This window comes from Myotis nattereri, assembly GCF_964212035.1.
Source record: "Myotis nattereri genome assembly, chromosome: 18".
Lineage (NCBI taxonomy): Eukaryota > Metazoa > Chordata > Mammalia > Chiroptera > Vespertilionidae > Myotis > Myotis nattereri.
Window position 1 is genome coordinate 6,385,273 of NC_138093.1, and position 10,341 is coordinate 6,395,613.

At 50.2% G+C, this 10,341-nt stretch overlaps 1 protein-coding gene across 1 annotated transcript; it reads left to right on the forward strand.

Moving 5' to 3' along the window:
- Nucleotides 1-3,948: 3,948 nt before the first annotated feature.
- Nucleotides 3,949-4,899, forward strand: LOC308534149 (olfactory receptor 11A1-like; the record flags this gene model as incomplete). Its single annotated transcript, XM_081112496.1, has 1 exon — nt 3,949-4,899. One exon carries the CDS (start codon nt 3,949-3,951, stop codon nt 4,897-4,899), a length of 951 nt encoding a protein of 316 aa, XP_080968622.1.
- Nucleotides 4,900-10,341: the final 5,442 nt, after the last annotated feature.

Consider the following 10,341-nt stretch of genomic DNA (forward strand, 5'->3'; position numbering starts at 1 on the left):
CCCTGTTCAATTCCTGGGCAGGGCAGATGCCCGGATTTGGGCTCCATCCCCAGTAGGGGCTGAGCAGGAGGCAGCCGATCAATGATTCTCTCTCATCATTGATGTTTGTCTCTCTCTCTCCCTCTCCTTTCCTCTCTGAAATCAATTAAAAAATATATTATTAAAAAAAGAAACAGCAGTGGGAAAAGCAGTCCAGAGGCAGAGGGAGCGGCTGTCAGACTCTGTGAGTCCTTATGGGGTCGCGCCCAACAGCACAGCAGGCCTCAGGCACCCTGAAGGTCACACCGTCCTCCCCTCGGCCCGCCTCTGTGAGATCACGCAAACCAGCCGATGGTAGTGTCAGCGGTTAGGAGCGACCCATCCAGGGCGAGTCTGAACCTCGCCTCTGCCACTTCCCGGCTGATGACCATGGTAAGTTCATGAACCATCCGAAAGCAAGGACCACAAGTGCACCCACCACACAGGGCTGTTGTGATGCGTAGACGAGCTGTACATTTCCAGCACTTAGAGTAGCCTGGGATCGAGTAATAGCTTCATCAGCAGTGTTGGGGTGCAGGGCGGCAGGCAGCCCCCAATAGCCCACAATGGCATATTGATTATTTTGAATCAAAATTACTTGACGAGCAGCCGGCACAAGGAGGCACCTTGACCCTCCAGGGTCCCCTTGAATGCAGGACATGGGTCTCCCTGGGAAGGATGCCCTCCTCGCTGGGGTGGGGTGGGGGTGGGGGTGCTGAGACACCCTATTGCTGCCGTTAAGGAAGCCAGAGCCTACAAGCTTTCACGAACAAACCTGTCACTCCTTCACGAACTCACTGCGCAAGCCCAAACTCGGTGCAGAGTTTCAGTAGCCAGCACCCAAACGTAAGTGTCTTTGTCTTGTGATTTCTTCACAAATTTCTTGTTTGTCTGAAAAATAGAAAAAGCTGGCTGCTCCATCATTTCCAACGGCATCATCATTTATGATCTCCTGTGTGCGTGCATTACACTGCCTTTTGTCCTGTTAGTCTGTCTGGCTTTGTGTCAGTGTTATCAGTGCAGCTATCAGAACCCAGGAAGGGCCGAGGGGGCGCCCCCCCGCCCCCCCACCCCAGCAGCAGCATAGAAGCAGACACAGCCAGGAGCCCTCTCTCTGGGGTGCTTTGCGGGGGGTGGGGGGGCTTCAGGGGGTGAAGAGGCCTCTCTCTGTGCCTTCCACAGGCTCCACGTGGTGAGCTCAGTGTCTGGGCCTCCTCTGGGCCCCAGGACTGTCGGTCGGCACAGCATCCAGGTTAGTTCTGTGGGCCACTTGCAAAGCTGAAACTGGGGCTCCCCAGATGGTATCTGGGGCACTGGATCTATTTCATTTTATTTTTCAGTGAATGTATTGGGGTGATATTGGTTAATAAAATTATATTGGTTTCAGGTGCGCAATTCTATAAGTCGTCATCGGTACTGTGTTCACCACCCCAAGTCAAGCCTCCTTCCACCACCATTTATTCCCCCTTTACCTTCCTCCACCTCCCCCACCCCCTTTCCCTCTGGTAGTCACCATACTGTGTCTGTCTGTGTCTATGAGTTGGGTGTTTTGTTTTGGTTTTGCTTAATCCCTTCCCCTTTTTTCACCCAGTCCCGCACCCCCTCCCCTCTGACAGCTGTCAGCCTATTCTCTGTATCTATGAGTCTGTTTCTATTTTGATTGTTAGTTTATTTTGTTCATTAGATTCTGCGGATTAGTGAAATCATATGGTACTTGTCTTTCTCTGACTGGCTCATTTCACTTAGCATAATATTGTCCAGGTCCATCCATGATGTCAAAAAAGGTAAGATTTCCCTCTTTCTTACACCCCAGTCGTATTCATGATGTAGATGTACCACAGCTTTTTTTATCCACACATCTACTGATGGGCATGCGGGCTGCTTCCAAATCTTGGCTATTGTAAACAACACTGCAATGAACATAGTGGTGCATATATTTTTTCAAATTAATGTTTTGGGTTTCTTTGGATATATCCCTGGATCAAATTGTTTGGGTTAATTTTTTTTCTTTATTGATTAAGGCATTACCTATGTGTCCTTATCCCCCCATTGCTCCCCACCCGGTGCCTCTGTTTGGGTCCATTTTAAAAGAGGATCAATGTATTGCCATTGTCTGATGAGAGAAAGCAGGAGGCGCTGAATTCCTCACGCTCTTACACACACACTGCAGGGTGCGGCAGAAGACATTGTTGCTAATGCCCCCTTCAGAGCAAGGGCAGTCGGTCCTGGGCGACCTTAAGTAATGTTGGCAGCCCTGCAGAGCAGTGCCTTCCCAGGCTGTGTGTCTGTGCTTTTTGCATGCCGGGCACAGGCTAAGTTCTTCACCCACCCATTTCACAGATGAGAAACTGTCTCCGAAGTTAAACAACTTGTTCAAAGTCTGACTCATAAAGCAGAGCCCCTGGCTTTGTTTACGGTTGTTGTAAAAACTGCCTCATTATCACACCCACACAGTGCTCTCTGCCTGCGGTGGGTTTTCCCAGCTCCGCCCACTTGCCGGCAGCAGCCGGGCCCTTCCTGGTTGAGGGGGGCAGACCCAGGGCACCCGGCTTGAGAACAGCTAAGTGGTTTTGGCCTCCTGCTGTGAACAGCAGTGCTTTGGGGGCAGTTTCTCCATCTGCCCCCAGCTTAGTGGTGGGTGCATGGCTTGAACCAGATGGAATGAGGGGGAGCCTTGGGCTTCCTTATCTCACTGGAAAGAACCGGAGGCTCTTCTACTCATCTGGTGGGTTGCACACGATACCTTGGGCCACCTGGTTCTGAAGCTCCTTTTGCCATTTACTGGAGCTCTAGATCTTTGCAATGGCCGGCTTTTACTTTTACTTTTTTTTTTTTAATTGTGAGCAAAAGCACTCCTGCCCTGTGTGACACCCGCTTGGGCTGTGACCTAAGAGTCAGCGAATCTCAAATCTCACACTCGTAGGATTTTCTCTGGATAGGAGCATGGAAAACAAAACAGAAGTAATAAACGTACCTCTCAACTCACCAAGACATTGAAAGGAGAGGAATACATGCTAGATATGCTAGGGACCATTTCCCTAAAGATAAGCATGCTTGAAGTGGGGGGGCGGGGGCGGGGGGACCCCTGTCTGGGAGTTCACAAACCCTCCGGAGCATGCCCACTGAAAGGACAGAGCAGGACTGATGGCTGTGTCCTTAACCCCTCTTCCAAGAAAAAGCCGCAGGGTGTATCAGTTACTCAGCCTGCCCTTATCTCGGCCAATGGGAAAGCGGGGGAAACTAGCCCAAGGCCAAAAGTATGCTGCCCCCCCCCCCTCTTTGTGTAACCAGACCCTAGCTGCACCCTGCCCGAACCCCCGACCCCAAGCCCTATAAATTCTTTGTTCTCTTGGGATTCGGGGCTCTCTCTTGCACCCAGTAATGGAGGCAAGGGGGGGACCAAGCGAGCTTGTATAAGAGACCCTCTGCTTTTGCATCGGACTGGCTCCCTGACGTGGTTTTTTGGGGATCTTGAAATCTGGGCATAACACCCACCTTCCTTTTAGATTTTCTTCCGTTCCTTCCACAACTCCCCAGGCTACCGTAGCACATGCAGGAAGGGCATAGAGCAGGGATTCTCCTTTCTTTTTTCTTCCTGCTTTCTCCCCTTCGTATTCCTCTTCCTGCTTCTTCCATCTCCTGCTAACCTTGTTCCTGATGAAGACAAAACAAAACAAAACAAAACAAAACAAAAACAGGTGGGAGAAGAAGGTGGGGAGTGGTCACAAGTTCTTAGACCAAATTCTTTTGTTTCCCCTTTCAGGCCTTGAAAACAAAGATGCTACTTCTCCACCCAAGTGGAAAGAAGTTCCAAACACCTGAGTGGTGCATGACCACCATGGACTATCAGCCCCGGCTCTGTGTGTGAGCCAGCAGCGTCTGCGTCCTGCGTGTTGTATCCCGATGCTCTGCTCCCAGGGACGCCAAGGCATGGTGGTCCTGCCCTCGGAGAACCAGACAGCGCCCGTGGAATTCGTGCTCACAGGATTTTCTTCCACCCGAGAGCTAAATATTTTCCTCTTCCTGATGTTCCTCGTTTTCTACATCTTAATTGTTTCTGGGAACACCCTCATTGTCCTGTTGGTTTTGTTCAGCCATCACCTCCACACCCCCATGTACTTCTTCCTGGTGAACTTGTCCTTTCTGGAGATCTGGTATACCTCCGACATTGTCCCCAAGATGTTGCTGATCATCATAGCTGAACAGAAGACCATCTCTGTGGCTGGATGCCTGGCACAGTTCTACTTCTTCGGGTCCCTGGCTGCCACTGAGTGTCTGCTGCTTGCTGTGATGTCCTATGACCGCTACCTGGCCATCTGTCAACCTCTCCACTACCCCATCCTCATGACTGGGCCCCTCTGCGTGCGGCTGGCTGCCAGCTCTTGGCTCTGCTGCTTCCTCCTGACAGCCATCACTATGGTCCTGCTGTCTAGACTAACCTTCTGTGGACCCAACGAAATCGATCACTTCTTCTGCGACTTCACTCCTCTGGTGCACCTCTCCTGCACGGACACCTCGCTGACCGAGACTATTGCTTACGCCACCTCTTCAGCAGTGACGCTGGCCCCATTTCTTCTCATCACAGCTTCTTACTCCTGCATTCTTGCCACCATCCTGAGAATCCCATCTGGCACAGGCCGGCAAAAGGCCTTCTCCACCTGCTCCTCCCACCTCACCATGGTCGCAGTGTTTTATGGGACGCTGATTGCCACGTATCTTGTACCCTCAGCCAATTCATCTCAGCTCTTGCGCAAAGGGTCCTCTCTGCTCTACACCATCATGACGCCCATGTTCAACCCCATCGTCTACAGCCTGAGAAACAGGGACATCCATAAAGCCGTGAAAAACTGCTTGAGGAAGAAGCCAGGTTTCCTCAGGTGAAGCAAAAGGGAAAGGGGCCATATTTGCCCAAGGGTTGATGAACTGGACTGAGGTGCTTAGATTCTTCCTAAAAGGCAACTAACTAAACCAGCAGCTACCAAAGCCAGGTGACCAGATGCCTCTGACTATGGTGAGGACACTGCCGAGTTCTGGCAGCTTCAGGTGAACTGATGTCCCAGAAATGGTCTAGGTAGGACAGATTCTGCTCCATCATCCTCGGTAGAGCTGGAACCTTGTGTTACAGCTCACACCCAGAATGAGCTGGTAAGGCTGGGTACTTACTCATTCAAATCTTCATTCAAGGCAGTGGTTCTCAACCTTCCTAATGTCGCGACCCTTTAATACAGTTCCTCATGTTGTGGTGACCCCCAACCATAAAATTATTTTCGTTGCTACTTCATAACTTTAATTTTGCTACTGTTATGAATCATAATGTAAATCTCTGATATGCAGGATGTATTTTCAGGGGTCGCGACCCACAGGTTGAGAACCACTGATTCAAGGTCTACTCTGTCCAGGGCATTGTACCACATCGAAGTCATAAAATACACAAACACAGAGGCAGTCTTAGCTCTCACTGAACTCACAGTCAATAGGGAGAAGACGGACATACATCAAATAGCTAATGTGAAACTACATATATAAATACAAAATTACACTTGTAATTTAAAATAATAAGATGACCACTGCACACTTATTAGAATGACCAGAATTTGGAACACTGATGACACCAAATGCTGGCGAGGATGTGGAGCAACCGGAACTCTCATTCATTGCTGCTGGGAATGCAAGATGGCACAGACACTTTGGAAGACAGTTTGTAAGTTTCTTCCAAAGCGAAACACACTTTGACCATATGATTCAGCAACTGCACTCCTCGGTATTTACCAAAATGAGCTAAAAACTTATGTCTACACAAAAACTACACATGGATGCTGATGACAACTTTATTCATAATGCCCAAAGCTTGGAAGCGACCAAGAGGTTCCTCCGTAGATGAATGGAAAAGTAAACGGATACATCCAGACAATGAAATATTATTCAGCGGTAAAAAGAAATGAGCTATTAAGCTGTAAAAAGACATAGAGGAAACTTAAATGCATATAACTAAGTGAAAGGTCAGCCGATCTGTAAAGGCGGCACACTCTGTGATCCCAACTACATGACATTCTGGAAGAGGCCAAACTCTGGAGACGGTAAAAGATCAGTGGTTGCCAGAGGCTAGGGTTTGGGGGAAGATAACTGGGCAGAGCACAGAGAGAGGACTTTTAGGGCACAGAAACCCGGTATGATGTTATAATGGGGGATACGTGTCATTATATATTTGTCAAAACCTATGGAATGCACAACACCAAGAGGGAGCCCTAATGTAAATATGGACTTCAGTGATTGTGATGTGTCCATGTACATTCATTGGTTGTAACGAATGGGCCACTGTGGTGGGGGAGGTGGATAGTGGGGGAGGCGATGCAAGTGTGGGTGCAGAGAGCCCATGGGAAATCTCTGTACTTTCCACTCAGAACTGTACTCTATACTTTCTCCTGCTGAGAACCTAAAACTGCTCTCAAAAATAAACTTGTTCAAACATATTAATAGTAATCATAATTATAAGGTGCTAATTATACATCAAGAATGCGGAGCCCGGCTGGCATGGTTCAGTGGTTAAGCATCGACCTATGAACCAGGAGTCATGGTTCGATTCCCGGTCAGGGCACATGCCCAGGTTGTGGGCTCCATCCCCTGTGTGGGGCGTGCAAAAGGCAGCCAAGGAATGATTCTCTCTCATCACTGATGTTTCTATCTCTCTCTCCCTCTCCCCTCTCCCTTCCTCTCTGAAATCAATAAAAATACATTTTAAAAAAAGGAAGGAGGAGGAGGAGGAGGAGGAGGAGGAGGAGGAGGAGGAGGAGGAGAGGTCTTAGGGCTTCAACTTAAAAAAGAAAAAAAAAAATATGTGGAGCTTCAGTTCCTTCCACTGGAGTAGACTTGGCATGTTCTAATCCTTTGCTCTCTAGGACCTGGAAGTGGAAATGGAGATTTGGGGAAAGGAGGCGGGACAAAGGGCCCACACCAACCTCTGCCTCCTCTGCTGCTGTGGGGTTGGACTCAGTTGGCAGTGGGGGGAGGCCTTCGTTTTAATTAAGTGCCATCTCTTTTGCCAGGCTCTTGCTTGGACTCGCCCCGTGCTGCCGGCATCGGGCGTGGTGGGCGTGTGTTTGTTCTTGCTGCAACTCCGAAGAGCTGAGTTGACCTCAGAGCAGAGAAGCTGAGGTCAGCATCACACTCGCAGTGGAGCCTGCCTCCTTGTGTGGCTCCTACAGGACGGGAGTATCTCTTGCCTAAATTTCCCTATTGAAGCTTTCTTCTTCTTTTGAGTTCAGCAGAGAGATGATGTTGGCCATTCATGGGGGTTCCTCAGTGCCCAGGCTGGGAAATGCCACAGGCCGCCCTGGGTGTCTGCAAACACTCTCAGGCTTGGCCTTATGAAGAGACAACCGCCCTGTTCTTGCTCCTCTTGTGAACTAGGAAAGTCGAAGTCAGCTCTCGGTCATCCGTCAGAGACTCTTCTGTGGCAGGTGTTCATGTCCGATTAGCTCAGGGGAACCCGGGGCGCTGGATAGCACAGCAGGCTTCTGTTCACGGCCAAGTGTAAAACCCAGGCGCGGCCACTTTCTTAGCTCACCGAGCCCAGCCTTTCTCCCCTACGAAGGACGAAAGGCCAGGCCTGTCTCATGGCCACCAAGTGAGAGCAAGGCCAGCGCAGTCTGGCCCATAGGAAGAGCTCGGGAAAGAGCAGGTCTTGTGCCAGGCCAGCGGGGCTCAGTGGTTGAGCGTTGACCTATAAACCAGGAGGTCACAGTTTGATTCCCGGGCAGGGCGCAGGAGGCAGCCTGTCAGTGATTCTCTCTCATCATGGATGTTTCTCTCTCTCTCTCTCTCTCTCTCTCTCTCTCTCTCTCTCTCTCTCTCCCCCTTCCCCTCTAAAATCAATAAAATATATTTTTCAAAAAAGGTCTTGTAACTCTGCTTGAACTGTCCTGTAGCAAGAATTCATGTTTTACATGACAAAGTAGTAAACCTTCAGACTGTTTAAGGCCCAGAGAGGATGTACGAATTAGCCAGTCTCTCTTCTCTCTCGGAGAGGGAAGTGGTCCCCTGGGGTGGACTTTCGCTGGTTAATTATAGAACAAAGACTAGAATCTGGCACTTCCGTTTCTGAGTCCAGGCCTCTCTCCCCTGCACCACACCACCTTCTCCTTGCCCGGTGAGCATAAGGAACTCCCTGCATACACCAGGGCTCCCGGGGGATCCCTGTCTGGTTCTGTGTGGCCGGGAGGGAGGGTCGTGCATCAGGGCACATGCCAGAGCCCTTGACCCCCTGGCGGCCCCCAGCGCCACGTTGCACCTCCTACGAGCTCATGGACTCCAATCGGGTGGCGAAGGCTCAGGATGTCGGTGGCCAGCACGGTCGGCTGCAGCTGGGAAAGCACCTCCCCACCCTCCGCCTGTGGGAAGCCACCGTGTCAGCCTCCCAAATGGGAAGAGGCTCGCTGGGTGCAGAACTGGCTTCTTACTTCCGCTGAGACCTGGCAGCAGAACACGGAGCCTGGGCCATCTCGCCGCTGAGACGCAGCCCGGTCCCACAGCTGTCATTAAACCCGACGCCCGCAAAGAACCAGGGCTCTGGCCACCTGGACCCGCGGTTTCCCATCCTTAGAGTTGGGCAAAGGTGCCTAAGGAGCCAGCAAAGAGGGGAGGAGGGTGAGCAGCCTGAGCCCTGCCCCTACGCTCCCCTCCCCGAGCAGTTCCGCTTTATCTATCTTATTTATTGCTGTTCTATTTACAACTTTATTTGAATAAAGACGTCTGTTGACAGACATCTTTATTCAACATGCACATATATCTTATTTTAACTAGACCTTCGTTATAGCTTCCCTTATTTTTCTTTCTGGAAAAATATACAAAAACACAGAGGTCCTATTTGGCTAAATGTGCGTCCTGTGGGTCAGGGAGAGCTGGTGTGCCCCAGGAGGGGGAGAAGGAGGGGGCATTTAGGGAAGGCCACAGCTCCCGTGGATGACCTCCCTGCCCTGCATTTAATAAGCCTCTGAGTCTCTGTAACTGACTTCTCTTCTGTAAGCGGTGCCTCAAAGCGACATTTGCCAATGACTTCCCTGGGCTTAGGAAGGGTGCCTGCACTTTGAGCCTCTATTTTTTCTTCTGTAAATGGGGTATAACGGGAACTATTCAGTAGGGTTATAATTAGATGTTACTGTTAACCTAAAAATAAAAGGCCAAGGTGAGAGGCAACAAGTGTTTATTTGAGATCCAATAGAACAGCTCTTCGGGGAGCACTGATTCAGGCAGAAACCCAGATAAGGTTGTTATTAGGAGGAAGAGGAGAAGGGTATTCATGCGAAACGGAAGGGGACCATGTACATCCATAAAAGGAAGGAACTTCTATAGGTACAGATACGCCAACATACTGATGCCATGTTTTTATTGATTATTTTAGAGAGAAGGGGAAACATTGATGTGAGAGAGAAGACTCCCTATGACTCCCATACACTCCCCCACCCCGACTGGGAACCGAATCCGCAACCTGGGCACATGCCCTGACCCGGGAATCAAACCGGAGACCTTTTGGTGCGTGGATGAAGCTCAACCACTGAGCCACACGGGCCAGGATGCTGTGGTGCTGTTTGTAAAGAATGTCTTCAATTTTCAGCCAGTGCTTAGGTTATCTTTCCTGCTATCGTCACAGACAGTTGTTTGGAACACAGTGTTGCTTTAGGCCCCGTCCCATCATTCCAAAGGTTTGAGGAGTGAGACATGTGAGCGAGGCAGTCCCTCCAGGATGGCAGCTCCGGCTCCAATTTAAAGTGGCTCCCTTCCTGTTGTTATTATTGTTTTATATTAGAATTAATAACCCGAAGCTGGGAGGCTGAGGTCTGCTTGGTCTCGCTTGGTCTTGCACGGCTAACAGACGAAGCGGGGACTGAGACCCAGATCTTTGGGCTTTAAATCCGGGCTCTTCCCTCTGTGAACCCCATCATTTCTACCCGTGTCCCTTGGATTGTGCCTGAGGGCTGACCTCCAGCCTGAGATGCCGAAGTCTGGGAACGGCGCCCCATCGACCTGGAGACTAGAGAGCTCCCAGAAGGCAGCCAGAGGGCAGGTGGGGAGAAGGCTTAACAGACATTCCTAAATCTCAGTCTTAGAAAACGTTTTAAAGCGTTGATTTCTGGCCTGCGCTCTGATCTCGGTCTGCCTGAATGGAAACTGCTGGTGAGGCCAAACTCCTTCTGAAACAGATCCATGGGTAATTCTGAGCTGCCACCTTGATTGAGCTTTTCCAGACTAAAATAATAATGCCCACATCACCCAAGCGCCCACCGTGCTCGCGGATTCGTGCCTGAACCAGCCTGGTCTTGGCATTTT